At 43.5% G+C, this 16,403-nt stretch overlaps 1 protein-coding gene across 5 annotated transcripts in view; it reads right to left on the bottom strand.

Annotated features, from left to right (window-relative positions):
* The window catches only part of SLC41A3 (solute carrier family 41 member 3), a 131,490-nt gene that overhangs the window by 87,995 nt on the left and 27,092 nt on the right, over window positions 1-16,403 (bottom strand). For 3 of the 5 annotated variants that reach the window (XM_004781495.3, XM_013050493.2, XM_004781496.3), the window contains one exon: window positions 10,303-10,410. The exons of 1 other annotated variant lie outside the window; for it this stretch is intronic. In XM_004781495.3, the coding sequence (XP_004781552.3) occupies window positions 10,303-10,410 (108 nt within the window). Of the gene's footprint in view, window positions 1-10,302; window positions 10,415-14,880; window positions 15,087-16,403 lie in introns of those variants that run through there. One more of the 5 variants, XM_004781500.3, reaches the window with a different exon arrangement.

The following is a 16,403-nucleotide window of genomic DNA, read 5'->3' as shown; positions in this document are numbered from 1 at the left end:
TTCCTTTGCCTTTGGAGACATAAAGGCATAAGATATGAACAGACACTTCTCCAATGAAGACATAGAAATGGCTATCAGACACATGAAAAAATGTTCATCATCACTAGCCATTAGGGAGATTCAAATTAAAACCATAATGAGATATCACCTTACACCAGTTAGAATGGACACAATTAGCAAGACAGGAAACAACATGTGTTGGAGGGGATGTGGAGAAAGGGGAACCCTCTTCCACTGTTGGTGGGAATGCAAGTTGGTGCAGCCTCTTTGGAGGACAGTGTGGAGATTCCTCAAGAAATTAAAAATAGAACTTCCCTATGACCCTGCCATTGCACTCCTGGGTATTTACCCCAACGATACAGATGTCGTGAAAAGAAGGGCCATCTGTACCCCAATGTTTATAGCAGCAATGGCCACGGTCGCCAAACTGTGGAAAGAACCAAGATGCCCTTCAACGGACGAATGGATAAGGAAGATGTGGTCTATATACATTATGGAGTATTATGCCTCCATCAGAAAGGATGAATACCCAACTTTGTAGCAACATGAACTGGACTGGAGGAGATTATGCTGAGTGCGGTACAAATACAATGAATACTGTTATGCTGAAAATAAATAAAAAATAAATTAAAAAAAAAAAGTACTTCATGAAAATTTTCCCAATATCACGAATGGAACCAGCGTTCATGTACTAGAGGCCGAACGGTCTCCACCCAGGATTATAGATTCCAAAAAAACATCAAGGGACCTGATAGCCAAATTAAGGAATCATAATTGTAGATATAATCTCTTGAAAGCCGCTACGACAGAGAGGCTCCTTACTTACAGAGGAAAGCCCATCAGAATAACGTCACACCTGTCCACAGAAACCTGGCAAGCCAGAAAGGGCTGGCACGATATATTCAGAGCACTAAATGAGAAGAACATGCAGCCAAGAATACTTTATCCAGCAAGACTGACATTCAAAATGGATGGAGAGATAAAGAGTTTCCAAGACCGGCAAGGCTTAAAAGACTATGCAACCACCAAGCCGACACTGTAGGAAATATAAAGAGGGGTACTATAAAAGAGGAAAAATCCTAAGAATAGCATGGAACAGAAATACAGAGACAATCTACAGAAAGAAAGACTTCAAACGTAACTCAATGTCAATAAAAACGTATCTATGAATAATCACTCTCAATGTGATTGGCCTAAATGCGCCCATAAAATGACACAGGGTTGCAGATTGGATAAAACAACAGGACCCATCCATATGTTGTCTACAAGAGCCCGATTTTGAATGTAAAGATACACCTAGACTGAAAGTGAAAGGACAGAGAAGCATCTTTCATGCCAATGGGCCTCAAAAAAAGGCTGGGGTAGCAATTTTCATATCAGATAAATTAGATTTTAAACTAAAGACTGTAGTCGGAGATAAAGAAGGACACTATATAATTCTTAAAGGGACTATGCACCAAGATGATCTAACAATTGTATATATCTATGCCCCCAATATGGGAGCAGCCAATTACATAAGAAAACTGTTAATCAAGATAAAGAATCATATTGATGTGAATTCATTAATAGCAGGAGATCTTAACACGCCTCTCTCAGAAATAGATCATTGAAGCAGAAATTCAATAAACAAACAAGAGCATTGAATGACACATTGGACCAGATGGACCTCATAGATATATACAGAACATTCCACCCTGGAACAATAGATTACTCATTCTTCTCAAGTGCACATGGAAGCTTCTCCAGAACAGATCACATACTGGGTCACAAATCAGGACTCAACCGATACCAAAAGACTGAGATTATTCCCTGCATATTCTCAGACCACAATGCTTTGAAACTTGAGCTCAATCACAAGGGAAACTTCGGAAGGAACTCAAACACCTGGAAGCTAAAGACCACCTTGATTAAGAATGCTTGGATCAACCAGGAGATCAAAGAAGAACTTCAACAATTCATGGAAACCCATGAGAATGAAGACACTTCGGTCCAAAACCTAAGGGATACAGCAAAGGCGGTCCTAAGGGTGAAATATATAGTTATCTAAGCCTCCCAAAAAAAAAAAAATTGAAAAATTAAAAAACACGAGCTGACTTTACACAATGAAGAACTAGAGAATCAACAACAAATTAAGCCAACTCCACACACAAGAAGTGAAATAATCAAGATTAGAGCAGAGATCAATGAAATAGAAACTAGAGATATAGTAGAACGCTACAATGGAACTAGAAGCTGGTTTTTTGAAAGAATCAATAAGACTGATAAACCATTGGCCAAATCAATCCAAAAGAAAAGAGAGAAGGCCCAATTTAATAAAATTATGAATGAAAAGGGAGAGATCAGAGCTAACACCAAGGAAATAGAAACAATCATCAGAAATTATTATCAACAGTTATATGCCAATAAGTTAAGCAACCTAGATGAAAAGGATGCATTCCTGGAAAACTATAAACTTCAAAAACTGAACCAGGAAGAAACTGACAACCTGAATAGACTGATATCTAGTAATGATATTGAAGCAGTAATCAAAAACCTCCCAAAAAACAAGAGCCCAACACCTCATAGATTCACTGGGGAATTCTACCAAACTTTCAAAGAAGAAATAATACTTATTCTCCTGAAGCTGTTTCAAAGATTGAAGCAGAAGGCAAACTTTCAGACTGTTTTTATGATGCCAACATTATCTTTTCAGACTGTTTTTTTTTTAAAGATTTTATTTATTTATTTGACAGACAGAGATCACAAGTAGGCAGAGAAGCAGGCAGAGAGAGATGAGGAAGCAGGCTACCTGCTGAGCAGAGAGCCCGATGCGGGGCTCGATCCCATGACCCTGGGATCATGACCTGAGCCGAAGGCAGAGGCTTTAACCCACTGAGCCACCCAGGCGCCCCTTTTCAGACTGTTTTTATGATGCCAACATTACCTTGATCCCCAAACAAGGAAAAGACACCATCAAAAAGGAGAATTTCAGACCAGTATCACTGATGAATATGGATGCTAAGATGCTCAACAAGATTCTATCTAATAGGATCCAACAGCACATTAAAAAGATTATCCACCATGACCAGGTGGGATTTATCCCTGGGCTACAAGGATGGTTCAACATTCACAAATCAATGTGACAGAACAAATCAATAAGAGAAGAGAGAAGAACCACATGGTCCTCTCAATTAAGCAGAAAAAGCATTTGACAAAACCCAGCATCTGTTCCTGATTAAAATGCTTCAAAGTATAGGGATAGAGAAAACATTCCTCAACTTCATAAAAGCTATCTATGAAATAACCCACAGCAAATATAATCCTCAACAGGAAAAAGCTCACAGCCTTGCCATTGAGATCAGGAACACGACAAGGATGGCCACTCTCACCATTCTTGTTCAACATAGTATTAGAAGTCCTAGCAACAGCAATCAGACAACAAAGAGAAATAAAAGGTATCCAAATTGGCAATGAAGAAGTCAAACTCTCTCTCTTTGCAGATGACATGATTCTTTATATGGAAAACCCAAAAGATTCCACCCCCAAACTACTAGAACTCATACAGCAATTCAGCAACGTGGCAGGATACAAAGTTAATGTACAGAAATCAGTGGCTTTCTTATACACTAACAATGAAAATACAGAAAGGGAAATTAGAGAACCGATTCCATTTACTATAGCACCAAGATTTAAAAGATACCTGGGAATCAACCTAACCAAAGAGGTAAAGGATCTGTACTCCAGGACTACAGAACACTCATGAAAGAAATTGAAGAAGACACAAAAAGATGGAAGACCATTCCATGCTCTTGGATTGGAAGAATAAATATTGTTAAAATGACTATACCACCTAGAGCAATCTATACTTTTAATGCCATTCCGATCAAAATTCCATCGGTATTTTTCAAAGAGTTGGAACAAATAATCCTAAAACTTGCACAGAATCAGAAGATACCCCGAATTCCTAAGGAAATGTTGAAAAAGAGAACGGGGGGGCATCACATTACCTGATTTCAAGCTTTACTACAAAGCTGTGATCACCAAGACAGCATGGTGCTGGCATAAAAACAGACACATAGACCAGCGGAACAGAGTAGAGAGCCCAGATATGCACACTCAACTCTATGGTCAAATAATCTTTGACAAAGGAGGAAAAAAAATACAGTGGAGAAAAGCCAGTCTCTTCAATTAATGGTGCTGGGAAAACTGGACAGCTATAAGTAGAAGAATGAAACTCGACCGTTCTCTTACACCATACACAAAGATAAACTCGAAATGGATAAAAGACCTCAATGTGAGACAGGAATCCATCAGACTCCTAGAGGAGAACATAGGCAGTAATCTCATTGATTTCAGCCACAGAAACTTCTTTCAAGATATGTCTCCAAAGGCAAAGGAAACAAAAGCGAAGATCAACTTTAGGGACTTCATCAAAATCAAAAGCTTCTGCACAGCAAAGGAAACAGTCAACAAAACAAAGAGGCAACCCACGGAATGGGAGAAGATATTTGCAAGTGACAGTACAGACAAAAGGCTGATATCCAGGATCTGTTAAGAACTTCCCAAACTCAACACACACAAAACAGATAATCATGTCAAAAAATGGGCAGAAGACATGAACAGACACTTCTCCAATGAGGACATACAAATGGCTATCAGATACATGAAAAAATATTCATCATCACTAGCCATCAGGGAGATTCAAATGAAAACCACACTGAGATACCGCCTTACACCAGTTAGAATGGCCAAAATTAGCAAGACAGGAAACAACATGTGTTGGAGAGGATGTGGAGAAAGGGGAACCCTCTTCCACTGTTGGTGGGAATGCAAGTTGGTGCAGCCTCTTTGGAGGACAGTGTGGAGATTCCTCAAGAAATTAAAAATAGAACTTCCCTATGACCCTGCCATTGCACTCCTGGGTATTTACCCCAAAGATACAGATGTAGTGAAAAGAAGGGCCATCTGTACCCCAATGTTTATAGCAGCAATGACCATGGTCACCAAACTGTGGAGAGAACCAAGATGCCCTTCAATGGACGAATGGATAAGGAAGATGTGGTCCATATACACTATGGGGTATTATGCCTCCATCAGAAAGGACGAATACCCAACTTTTGTAGCAACATGGACGGGACTGGAAGAGATTCTGCTGAGTGAAATAACTGTAGGATAGAGAGTCAATTATCATATGGTTTCACTTAGTTGTGGAGCATAACAAATAACATGGAGGACATAGGGAGATGGAGAGGAGAAGGGAGTTGAGGGAAATTGGAAGGGGAGGTGAACCATGAGAGACTAGGACTCTGAAAAACAATCTGAGGGTTTTGAAGGGGCTGGGGGTGGGAGGTTGGAGGAGCCATTGGTGGGTATTATGGACGGCATGTATTGCATGGAACACTGGGTGTGGCGCAAAAACAATGAATTCTGTTAAGTTGAAAAGAAATTAAAAAAAAACACAATGAACTACTGATACATACAACAAATCACATGAATGGAACTCAAGGATATTATCACTTAGAAACACTATGCTCTTCTCAAATGACAAAACTTTATGTTCGAAAACAGCCAAGTATTTGCCAGGGATTAGGAATTAGGGATTAGGGAGGGGTAGCCTGAGGGAGGTCTTCATGGAGAGGACCAATTCTTATTCCTGATTGTGGTGATGATCACAGGAATCTACATGTGATAAAATGACAGGGAACTCCGTATAGAGCTTGTGCCAATGTCAATGTCCCAGTTTCATTAATGCACTAGAACTATGTAACATGCAAACACTGAGGGCAAGTGAGGGATGGGTACAAAGGTTGACTCTGTACTATCTTAGCAACTTCCTGTGAATTTATAATTACTTCAAAATAAGTAGAAAAAGAAGCTATGAGAGAACATCCTTGTACTGGTATCTCTGGGTAACTAACTGCTTCTTTAGGAAAACCCAGCAGAAACAGAATTTCTGAGGTAAAGGGTCTACATATATTTGTGGTCTGATAAATTGCTCTTCTGAAAAACTACCAAATTATACTTGCTGACATCAGTGTTTGACAAGTCTCATCTCCACACAATTGCCAAAAGTGGACACTCACACTCATATTCATCTAAGTCCACTTGATATGCAATAAGATAGTACTGGCTAATGACTATCCACTAGTGACTAGTATGATTGAGACTTTTTTTCCTCTACTGTTTTATGGTCTTATTTATTTGTGAACATGGATTTATGATTCATGTCCTTTGTTCATTTTGATTTGAAGGGTTTGTCTTCATATTGATACATTACAGCTACTTAGAGAGTTGAGGATACAGACCGTTATTTTTTATATATTATAACTTCTTCCCTTGTTAGTTTTTCCCCATTTAAATTTATGCAAGGAGACTGTTATGTAGAATTGTATCCCTCCAAAAGATGTTGAGGTCCTAACCCCAGTACCTTAGTATGTGATTTGATTTGGAAATAGGGTTGCAGTGATGTCATTAGTTTAGATGAGGTCATAGTGGGGTAAGACACATACTGAATCCAGTAAGACTGGTGTCCTTGTGAAAAGGGGAAATTTGGACACAGAGAGGAATATAGGCAGAATGCCCTGGGACAAAGGCAGGGATGGGGGTGATTTGTCTGCAAGCTAAGGAATGCCAAAAGTCTCCAGAAGCTGGGAGGTCTGGGACAGATTTTCCCTGATGGCCCTCAGAAGCAACTAACCCTGCCACCTTGATCTGGAGTTGCAGCCCTCAGAACTGTGAGAAAATCCACCTCTGTTTTTTAAGACAAGCAGTTTGGGGTTCATTGTTATGGTGGCCCTAGAAAACTAAAACAAATTATTACATTGTTTCTGATGGGTTTTGCCTTTGTTCTGCTACTTAAAAAACACCACTGTTTTAAAATAATACTTAAAAAACATATTGTTTCCAATGGGTTTTGCATTTGTTCTGCTACTTAAAAAACACTATCACCAGATTCTGAAAATAATGGTGTGTCCTCCTGGTATCATGCTTCATTTTAAATTATTCAATCTCCTCAGAACACCTGGGTGGCTCAGTCAGTTTAGTGGCTGCCTTCAGCTCAGGTCATGATCCCAGTGTCCTGGAATCAAGTCCCACATCAGGCTCCTTGCTCGGCAGGGAGCCTGCTTCTCTACCTGCCACTCTACCTGCCTGTGTGCACTCTATCTGGCAAATAAAAAAAAAAAATCTTTTAAAAAATTATTCAATCTCCTCAACATATATATTGATGAATGACATAAGGAAAAATTAATTCTAAAGAATTAACCAATAATCTCAGCATCATTTATTAATAATTCATCCTTTCTCAGAGCACCTGGATGGCTCAGTTGGTTAAGAGTCAGACTCTTGGTTTACACTCAGGCCATGATCTCAGGGTCCTAGGATCGAGCCCCGTGTTGGGCTCCTTCCTCAGGAGGAGTTTGTTTCTCTCTCTAAAATAAATACATAAATCTTTTTTTTTCTTTTTTTTTTTCATAAATCTTTTTTTTTTTAAATTCAACCTTTTTCACTGGTTTAAAGTGCTAGTATTCAATAAATTATATTTACATACATCTGAGCTTATTTCTGGATGTTCTGTTTTGTTGTAAAACACATTAACTAATACTGGTTACAAAATAGTTTAATTACTATAGTGTTATATTACAATTTAAAATGTGGAAATCGAATTTCACCATTACTAATAGTGTGCTTACTCTTTTTCTTATCAATATTTCCTTGGCTATTCTCACCCACTTACTTGTCCAGATCAACTTTAAAATAACACTGTCACCTGTTCCCCTAACTCCCTTTGCAGACTGAGAGTAAGTGCATTAACTTTATAAACGAAAACAAGGAAAACTGATAACTTTAAAACACTGGCTTGCCCCATTCAGGAACTTCATATCTCTCTCCAAATTTATATTTCCTTTGTAAAGTGTTATTTTATTTGTATAGATCCTGAATATTTGCAGCTTCAGTCTGAAGATGTTTTAAAATTAGTTATTGTTTTAAAAGATAACTCTTTTCAGATTGTATTTCATAAATGATGATTTCTAGTGTGTACAGGAGTATACAGATAAACATTTATGTATGTCAATACATATATATATGTTTTAAATTTCATCTAGATATTTTGAAACCAGGTCCCTTTATTAAGCTTACTTAGTTTCATAGTTTTCTATTGCTTTACTTAGATCTTTCCAAGACGAAAAATATATTGATAGCAAATAATGAGTTTTTCTCTTTCCCAATATGCTAGTCTCTTATTTCCTTTTCTTGGCTTATTATAATATCTAAAACATCCAGAACAATATAGCTAAAATAAATAAAAATACAGAAAAATTACTCTATTTCAAGTTGCACTGAGTATTTTTAAAAATCATGAATGTGTGTTGAAAACGAAACTTGGGACACCTGGATGGCTTGGTGGGTTAAAGCCTCTGCCTTTGGCTCAGGTCATGATCCCAGGGTCCTGGAATCGAGCCCCGCATCGGGCTCTCTGCTCAGCAGGGAGCCTGCTTCCGCCTCTGTCTCTGCCTACTTGTGATCTCTGTCTGTCAAATAAATAAATAAAATCTTTAAAAAGAAAAAAAATAAAAGAAAATGAAACTTATCTATACAGACTAGAGCTGGATCAGGATTGCTGGGACGCAGTGGTGGGAGAGGCTGGGCCGAGTGCATGAGGAGACATCTCCTGAGGAGATGGAAATGTTTTAGATCTTGATTGGGGTGGTAGTTACACAGGGACACAGATATGTCAAAAGTCACCAACCTGTATGTTTAAAATTTGTGAGTTTTTATTTTATTAATTTATACCTTAATACAGTGATGTAAACAAAAATACAGAATGGGTGTTGAGTGACTTCAAAAGTTCATTATCATCACATGTGATGATAATGATGGAATTCTCCTTGGACAGATGGCCGTAATGAATTCTACCACTAGTTTTGTTTTCCCTTCGTGTTTTATGTATTTTAAATAAATTAGAATGAAGATTTGATCATTGCAGAGAATGTTTAATATGTAGTTAAACACTATGAAATAAAAATACTAACACATGAAATGCCGCCACAGCAGAGATGGCAAGCAACACTTTTTATCCTCTCAAACACTGACCAATGACATCATATGTGCACATGTCTGTATCATGTTATCTGCTGCTTAAAACATTTCAATGTCCTTATGGGTCTGTAAGTGATCCAGACTTACCTGTTAATTCCCTGTTATTGCAGTAACAAATTATCACAAATTTTATGGCTTAAAACAACAGAAATACATTCTCCTATAGTTCTGGAGGCTGAGTCTTAAATGAGTCTTCTGAGGCAAAACTCAAAGTGCCTCTGGAAGCTCTAGGGAGGAATTCCTTTTTCCAGCAGATGGAAATTCACCTTTTCCAGTAGGTGGAGCCACATTTCCTGGCCCTTCCTCCATCTTCCAATCCCAAAGCACAGCATCTTCTCTGCCTTGGCTTCCCTCACCTGGCATTTTCTTCTGAAACTACCCTGTCTCTCGTGCTGACACTGAGACCCACCTGGATAATCCAGGATCATCTCCCAGGTCCCTCACATAATCACAAAATCACACCTGCAAAGACCCTGTCCACATAAGGAACCATGCACAGGCCTGACTGATTAGGTTGTGGCTCTTGAGGGGTCACTGTTGGGCTAACCGCCCTTCACCTCCGGCACCCCCTCCCCTTGCCTGCCCTACTCCAGCTACACTGCTCTGTCAGTCTCTTGGCCATACCACACCTCCTCTTGCCACAGGCCAGGTTCACATGCTGGTCACAGGAGGGGAGAGACCAGTCTGCATAACAGAAGGAGAATGTTGTTCCCAGGACAGCCGGGAGGGCTAGGACAAGCAACAAGGCAAGGACCGTGTGAGCCACAGAGCCCTAAGAAGACCCCTCTGCTGATGGAACATTCAAGGAAAACATTCTAGAGAACAAAATTCTCCAAGGGAGGTGGGTGTCATATTGATTCAAACCCCTCTCTCCTCTCCCAAACCCTCCAGCCAGCCTTTGCTGCTCATTACAGCTTGTACGTGGATGTGTGGAGCTGGGCTCCGGGGCCCAGAGCAGCACCTGACACTGGGGCTAGAGGAGAAACCAAGGGTACATGGGGCTGGGCCTGGCCCTTGCTGGCAGTCCAGCTGCACCGTGGAAAAAGAGGTCGGCAGACTGAGAGGAGTGACCAGGTGGAGCATCGTGATGGAACAGAACCTCACAACACTCTTTTTTCCAGAATTCAACCCACTGGCTAACAAGCTATGAGGGGAGCCTGGGAGGTGCCCATGGATTCACCCCTTCAGGAGGCAGGTGGCCCAGATGCTCAGATATCGACTTACAGCTGTGGAGAGTCGTGATGCCAGCGTCATTTCCAGGTTCCCCTTCAGGCCCACCAGGGGCGGCACCAATGTCAATAGATCTTTAACCTCCACAAATACCGGCCAGTGCTGGTGGGGAAAGAACAGGAGATCAATCCAAGTACACGTACTGGCACATCTTTGAAATTTCTCAAAAGAAGGTGTGGCAAGTTACTTCTCATGAATAAGACTAAGTAGTTTCTTAAATGGCTTTAAATTAAATGCAGATTAAGGAAGCCATGAAAATTTCTGAATACTATTCAGCGAACATCACTTGTGGCCTCAAGATAGTCTCCTTCTCTGGCCTTCAGCAGCTGGGAAAACTGGGGGCCAAGCTGGGGTCCTAGGTTGACTGGCCGGGTCCACCCTGCAAACATACTGTGTTTAGTGTGGCCCATGTGTTTGTAGAAACAGGAACAAGTCACCAATTTCAAAGCTGGGAGATTTGAATGAGAGAGCTGGCGAGACCAGCTAGGACCAAGGAGTGGCTCTGCTCTACCTTGGACACCAATTCTCAGGTGGCCCCAAGACACCAAGGCCAAGTGGCCCCAGAGCATCATGTATGGGCTCTGGAATTGTCAAAACAGACAGAATATGTCTCTATCCAGGTCCTATCAAGTGTAAAATATTAAAAATAAAAAAAAAAGGGTCTCTGCATCACTCAGTCAGTTAAGCATCTGCCTTTGACTCAGGTCATGATCCTGGGGTCCTGGGATCAAGTCCCACATCTGGCTTCCTACTGTGGGGAAACTGCTTCTCTGTCCCTCCACACCTCATACTAACACTCTCCCTCTTCTTTCTCACTCACTCTTGCTCTATCTTGAATAAATAAATAAAATATTCAAAAATAAAAGAAAATGAAAAAGAATGAAAGGGCACATAAAGAAAATTGGAAGGGAAAAAACTTACTTGTGAAGTGAAAATTCCTACCTATTTATATGCAATTATATTGCCTGTGCCCCCTCCACCAATTTTCAATACCCATCTGGTACCACTGACTTAATTTAACTCTCTGGCCCCTGTAGATACCTGTGATCCCTACATTAAAGGTTCTTCTTAGTTTTATAATTCTAGACCTAAAAAACTCTTCTACCTTGTCAGCTAGGAGGCAGGAGGACTGGGGTCTGGTCCCTACTCCCTGAGACTGAAGATGTATGAATCTACTTACTAGGGGCCCAGAAGAGTCACCTAAAGCAGCCCAACAGAACATCTCACAGGGGTCAGGCCTCCTTCAGGTGCTCAGATGGACAAAGAGCACCCATGGCTGATGGCTCCCTTTCTCCTTTCATCTTAACTGCAAAGCTGGGGCATTCAGAATCCATTCCCAGCTCAGATGGAGTGAGGAGTCTGCTCTCCCCTGAAAGTTCAGAAGAGGACTGTGTCCTCAGGCAAGGAGGTGCTCCCATGGTCTGTTGGCAGCCTCTGCAGCTCTCGGTCTTCCAGAAACATCCAGTCCCAGTCCCCTGTGCAGTTGTCTTATCAGTACACCACATCCCGTCCAAAGAGGTTAGTCTGCAATCCAGTTCCTGGAAGGACCCTCCTCCCTGGCCTCTGGTCTCCCCTGAGACTGACTTCCTATACTCCAAGCCTCCTTCTACCTCCCAGCAAGCTGTCTGCTCCCAAGCACTTTCTTTTTGGCTGACACACAAATCCGTGTACCCGCCGACTCAAGAGTAAAAATAAACCCCTTCTCTCAGCATATCCTGCCATAGAAGGCTCACCAACACCCACACAACTCCTTGGTACTCAGCATACAACTCGAGCAGTGCAAACCGGTCCCCTCACTGTCTGTCCAGCACCCTGACCATGGCTGTGTGCCACTCCTCACTCCTTGCAAATGCCTAGTCACTCACACACTGATCCCTTTGCTTGGAATGACTGCTGTCTCTCACATCATCCTAAAAGCTGTTAGAGTATCCTTTAAGATCCAACTCCAGCTGTCCTGCTAACTACAGATTCTATGATCCCTATAGGAAGAATGAGTCATTCCCTCTTTCTTCATAGGCAAATGTCTGCTCACTACCTCTGCTCCTGGACACATGTTTGTGGGATGATCAGATGAGCACCTGCCTCATCTCACTGGGCTACAGACGCCAGGAAGGCGAGAATAGGTCTGTTTCTGCTCACCACTGCACCTCCAGGGCCCAAGAGCAGTTGTACAGAATTCAACAAAACATGCAGAGTGAATAAATGAAGAATGAGACAAGGGAATGAATTCATTTAACCTACTCTGAGCACAGCTACAACCGCTCTGCTTCACGTCTGATTCAGTGCAGAAAGACCACATATACTCTAACAATGAAAACCACTGTCATTGCCCCTGGGTGCACTCCCATAAGGTCTGAAGGACACACATGACCTGATAATAGAGGCTTCCTCCACAAAGAAACTGAGACTGAGGGCTTAACCTCAACTGCGATATTTATTTTGTAAAAAAGAGAAATATTTATACTTTTCTTGTGTAACAAAAAGATAATTAAAAAAAGAAGAAGAAAAAGAACTGATACTCTGGACACTTAGTGGGCCTCAATCCCTGGGACCAATGACAGACTGAACTCAGACCCCATAAACAGAGAACCCAGATCCCTGGCCCCAAATCTAGAGGAGATAAAACCAGCACCTGGCCAGTGCCCTTAGGACCAGCCCACTGTGCCAGGGACATCCCCAGGGCACACCTGCCAGGTGGTCATCCTTGCTGCAGGCTCATAAGCCCTGAGGCCCTGACATGCAGCAGCCTGGAAATAGCTGGATCCAGGTTACCCTCCTATATTGCGGCACTACCCTGTGAAATGGTGCTGGCAAGGCTGCCTCCTGAACCACTGAGTGGCCATGAGCAGGGGGGTGTTGGTGCACATGTAGGAGCCACGGAAAGCTGAGTGCTCTTGAACTTCACTGTACCTGGGAGGCACTGCACATTTGCAAAGTGGGAAGAAGGAACAAGGAGTATCTTCTAGGGATGTCTGCAGTTTTTCCCAGCTGCTAGGTCTCCCAAAGCTGGAGGGCTCAAGGCCTGGATTTGCAGACCAGCCTTCCCCCTGCATGTTCTGGGCCTGCTTCCCAAGAAACACCTTTCACTGCATGCTAGCCTCCCAGCTGGCACCTTAACACAGAGGTCCAGAAAGGTGTTCTGTCCTCTGGCTGGACTTCCCCCTGGAATGGCCTTCTGCACCACCACTTCTGATGATCAGGCACAATCCCAAGCCTGCCACATGCCACTGAATCTTCTGGACTCTTCCAAAATCCCCCCAACCTATTGATCAATATTCTGCCAGCCTGCGGCAACTAAGGGACATGCCATGTGGTGGAGGGCTGAAACACATGCTCTGAGAATTCATGGAAGGTCAAAAAGGAGAGACCCAGGACTGAGTCTTTCTCCACAGTATCCCCAGGAGGGTCTTAGGGAAGGCACAAGACACTACTGTAGCAGCTCGAGGGGTGAAGCTCTGAGGTGGGAGAGATAAGTATATAGGCTGCAAGCCCCCCAAGTGAATGCTTTCTAATGGTACTGGCCAGTACACAATGGGCTGTCCTGGACCCAGGAGGGCTGAATGTGCCCTCTGCTGAGCCATGCAAGTGGAGGCCAGCTAGGAGGCATCATGAGCCTCATCCAGAGACTGGGAGACAGCCATCAGGAAGGAGATGTTGGGTCCAACTGAGAAAGACACACACTAGCTGGGATGTCCCCACAGGCTGCAAAACTAAATTTAAACTTAATATCACTGACTAAAAAGCATATCATCATATAGTATGATCCCATACATTCTTGATGGATACACACCAAAATACTGACAGAGATTATGGGCACCCTCTCTTCTTCACTTACATATATTGTCTAAAATCAGACTAACTCTATAAAAATGTTTAGGCAGACAAAGCAAACCCTCAGTGATTCAAACAGCATTATCTGAGCCAATCCCAGGGCATAAACAGACCAGGAGAAGTGAGTGCTAGAGTGTGTGCTCACCCGAGGGCCTCCCACAAATGCTAGTACCCAAGAGAGACCACTACCTCCCTGTGCTTGCTCGGACCCCAACTCAGGCTCTGGACAGAGATTCTGGGGGCTGGAGGGAACAGCCCCATTACCCTCGGGGCTATGATATGAGGCATACTTGGCTGCCCATCCTCACAATGCTGTGACATATGTGCATTCATTTGCCCTGTCTGTAGATGGGGAGGCTGATGCAGGGGAAGCTTAATGAATTCCCTCAAGTAGTGAGTGAATGGCAGAGGATCTGAGCTCTTCCAAGCCCTGCCTGATGAACCTGCATCCCTTGGAAGGAAAATGGTTTGAACTCCCCAGGCTAAAATGTGTGGGATGATCTTGGAGGGAGTCATCAGAAGGTTCTATAGATCTCGGACCTGGAGTCCCTGGAGGAATCTCCAGCTGGCACCACGGAGCCCGCGACTCCCGGGCATTGGGCCAGGCTCAGGGCTGCAGCCCAACTCAGGGCCTCTGCTGTCCTCCACCCTGTCCTATCTGTGATGCCCAGAGAGCCTGATTCTCCTCTCCCTCCACCCAGGGCCCCACGCTAGCACTCGTATGCCCAGTACGCACTTGGGATGATGTTCATCACCAGGCCAGCTGTCAACATGCCCACGCCCGAGAGAAGAATGGGCACCACGATCTGGCAAATGATAGTGAAGACAGTCTCAGGCCAGACCCCATGGGGGGAGCGGGTGAGCTCACAGCTGAAGCCTCGCAGCTTCTTGCCCTGGAAGCAAAACTCCAGATTCAGCTGGGTAACCACCATGGTCAAGCCGTGAACTACATGTGCATGAGCAAGAAGTCCAGGTCTGTCCTCTGTCCTCCTTGCACACACCAGGATGCATTTCTTAAGAGGTCCACACAGGTAATGTTGCCAGTGTCCTGAGCTGTTGAAAGGCTCCCTTATAGCCCCTCGGCCGAGGGTGAGAGCAAGCAAGGAACAAAGGCCAGTGTGACTCAGAGCCTTATTTGGGGCCTTGGCAAGCTCCTCCTGTCCGTCCACTCCCTGCAGATCAGGCTCTCCTCAGAGTGGTTGCTGTACCAGCCGGGACCTCCCTCAACTGTACTGTCACGAGGAAACTCACAGCCTCTCTCACTGACCTTGAGAGCATCCAGCCAATGCTGGCTGGGGCTAGATCCAGGGAGATAGAGCTGCAGGAGACCTGGCCTTGGTGAGGGCTATAAAGAATCCTGCCTGCCTCTGCACACACACCCCAGGCTGCTTCTACTTTCGGAAGACAAGGGCCTGGAGAAATCTCAGCATAAAGGACCCATTCCTACAGGCCCCTGAGGAGTTCACTCCTCAAGGTCAAGGGGGCTGCAGATACCCAAGAAAGAAGCCATATCCTACATTCATCTTGACTTCAGAGTTGAAAGGCTCACGGCCATATGAAGAAGCTGTGTTCACAAAGGAAACACAGTACTGTGCTCTCTCAAGGGACCAGAAGGCTTATAAACATGCTTCAAAAGGGACCCTCACTCCCTGTACCCTGACTGTCCCAACCCAGAAAATTCATTGAGACATCACCTCTGACTGCCAGAGATTCTATTGTTGGGGGTGCCCTGTGCATTCCCCATGTACCAGGGGTGGAATGGCCAGCCTGAGGGCTAGCTGGAACAAAGGCCAAGGCCACAGTCAAGAGAAGCCCGAAGTCAGAAGTACACTCACCTACTGACCCGGGAAGACTTCACCTGGACCAGGCCCTTGATCTGGGCTTCAACTTCCGATCCTGTTCCTCTCAGGCAGTTTAGCTGTTTCTCCTGTGTTGGAGAGTCTATCCCACACTCAGATCCCATGCCAGTAGCCTGCAGATCATGGCCCTCACCAATCTAGATCTTACTGACTTCCTCCAGCCCATCTACCTCCTCACCAACTCTAGCTAAAGTCCTCCGATAACTGTCTGCCTCAAGCCCCAGATATTCCTCTCTCTGCATCTGTCCTCACACAGTTCATTTACTCATTCATTCAACAGGTATTTTTAAGCCTTTCCTTGGAGCCAGTGATAATGAGCTCTAACCTTCTCAGGCATTCCTCTCTTTGATTTGTGAAAAGAAACCAAGCCAGTCTGGTTTCTGAGAGACTGAGTCTCTGCTTCCC

Source organism: Mustela putorius, unplaced genomic scaffold (assembly GCF_011764305.1).
Source record: "Mustela putorius furo isolate JIRA1106 unplaced genomic scaffold, ASM1176430v1.1 tig00003850_pilon_pilon_pilon, whole genome shotgun sequence".
NCBI lineage: Eukaryota > Metazoa > Chordata > Mammalia > Carnivora > Mustelidae > Mustela > Mustela putorius.
This window is presented reverse-complemented; position numbering and strand designations above follow the sequence as displayed.